The sequence below is a fragment of the Egretta garzetta genome, unplaced genomic scaffold (assembly GCF_000687185.1).
Source record: "Egretta garzetta isolate BGI_Z169 unplaced genomic scaffold, ASM68718v1 scaffold11, whole genome shotgun sequence".
In the NCBI taxonomy this organism is placed as follows: Eukaryota; Metazoa; Chordata; class Aves; order Pelecaniformes; family Ardeidae; genus Egretta; species Egretta garzetta.
Genome location: NW_009258621.1, coordinates 3,040,135 through 3,042,101, shown reverse-complemented (window position 1 = coordinate 3,042,101; position 1,967 = coordinate 3,040,135). Strand labels below are relative to the sequence as shown.

The following is a 1,967-nucleotide window of genomic DNA, read 5'->3' as shown; positions in this document are numbered from 1 at the left end:
TGTTGGAGCGGGTCCAGAGGAGGGCCACAAAAATGATCTGAGGGCTGGAGCACCTCTCCTACGAGGACAGGCTGAGGGAGTTGGGGTTGTTCAGCCTGGAGAAGAGAAGGCTGCGGGGAGACCTGATTGCGGCCTTTCAATACCTAAAGGGGGCCTATAGGAAAGATGGGAAAAATCTTTTTAGTAGGGCCAGCTGTGACAGGACAAGGGGTAATGGTTTTAAACTAAAACAGGGTAGGTTTAGACTAGATATAAGGAAGAAATTCTTTACAATGAGGGTGGTGAAACACTGGAACAGGTTGCCCAGAGAGGTAGTGGAGGCCCCATCCCTGGAAACATTCAAGGCCAGGTTGGATGGGGCTCTGAGCAACCTGATCTAGTTAGCGGTGTCCCTGCTCCTGCAGGGGGGTTGGACTAGATGACCTCTAGGGGTCCCTTCCAACCCAAAACATTCTATGATTCTATGATTTTTTCCCTGCATATAATGCATTACTTTTTGTTATAAGATGAGACAGATAACAAGTTGGCTTTTCAAGATCTGAGGATATCCAGATACCACCTCAGGGAGCTCAGAGCAGTACTTATGCAAGTGAATGACTATTTTATGGACCTATGCGTCACCCTGAGTGCCCAAATGTAGGATTTGGTTGTCCCATGCTGGTGTTCAGTTGCAGTTCAGATTATGAAACCTGAAAGGTTGCAACTCTCCTGAAATAATCTAGCTTCATAATAAACATCAAATGAACGCCGTTACTTTTTTCCAGTCTCAACCAGTGGTTTTCATCACCATTCAACTATTCAGGAATGAACCTGGAAAAAAAAAATCACATCCAGTAATGAAAAAATATTGTTCTGTTTAAGTGCCAGGATAAAAAAAAAACCTTCCATATACTACTAATATGTTCCTTAAGGAACCAGTATTCTCAGTGAAAGGTTACCTTCTCTACCATCTCACATATTAAAGGTATAACTAAACTTTCACGAACCCAAATTTTATCTTTTTTTGCTAGAGTCAAAATGAGATATTTGGTGACTGGGGAAAAATCCCCAGCCAGTTGGAGCCAAACCCAGTCCAGCTCCTCCTCCCTCCTGCGCCCAGGCCTCCTTCCAGCCATCAGCAGTCACCAGCCATCTCCTGCTGCACGGCAGTATCATGCTTTTCCTGCCCTTGCTACTGCTCTGGATAACAAAATTTGCTTAAATTAGGTGTGGTGCAGCTCTGTGGATACATGTGACCATGTTTCCTTGCTGGCTGCGGGCACAGGGTTGTCCTTCAGAGTCAGTGTTTGTGTGAATGGTGGTTCATGGACAGGAACGATAATGCAGACGCCAGTGATGTTCGACGTGGTAGGAGCGTACTTAAATATGGAGGCTCAGGCCCATTTCCAGTCACACAAACTGCTGAAACATTCCCATGTGTTCAGCTCCTTACTGTTGGAGGTGCTGGGGAATAAAGTGTCCTAGTTCTCTCTTACTTTCATGAAATAATGTTATTTCCAGTGGAATTAATGTATCTCCTCTACTAGAGTAGAAGGTCAAAATTCTGGTGAGTTAATACGTTTGTCTTAAAAGAGATACTATGAAAATAATTATCACGTGTCAGTGCAGTTGATTTCTTAGAATATCATTGGAAAATTAATACTGACAGTTTCCTGAGACCATCAGGAGAGACTGTGTAATTACCCAAGGTAGGGTTTGTCCCTTGACTTCAGTGGGGCAGAATTCAGCTCGTGCTTTGGAGAAAAAAACTTTTTACATTGCAATGTCAGGTTTCCTATGGGCAAACCCCCCATTTGTGGCTAAACTCTGCCTTTTGTGGCTGCCATTTTAAGTCCAATGTTCTTTCGTCTTAGTTAATTATTGCTTCATACCTGGGGCAGAGCAAATAATCTTCATCTGTTCTCTCCCCCTTAGGTTAATATCAAACACTGGCCTTCGTTTTTTACCTGCTGTCCATAAGGTGCACT

General features: G+C 43.7%; 1 protein-coding gene across 1 annotated transcript in view; it reads left to right on the top strand.

The window, feature by feature from the left end:
- The window catches only part of LOC104134627 (follicle-stimulating hormone receptor), an 83,255-nt gene that overhangs the window by 63,320 nt on the left and 17,968 nt on the right, over nucleotides 1–1,967 (top strand). The window contains 1 exon segment of the mRNA XM_009648204.1: nucleotides 1,915–1,967. This exon segment is cut by the window's right edge and continues 14 nt beyond it. Within this exon segment, the coding sequence (XP_009646499.1) occupies nucleotides 1,915–1,967 (53 nt within the window).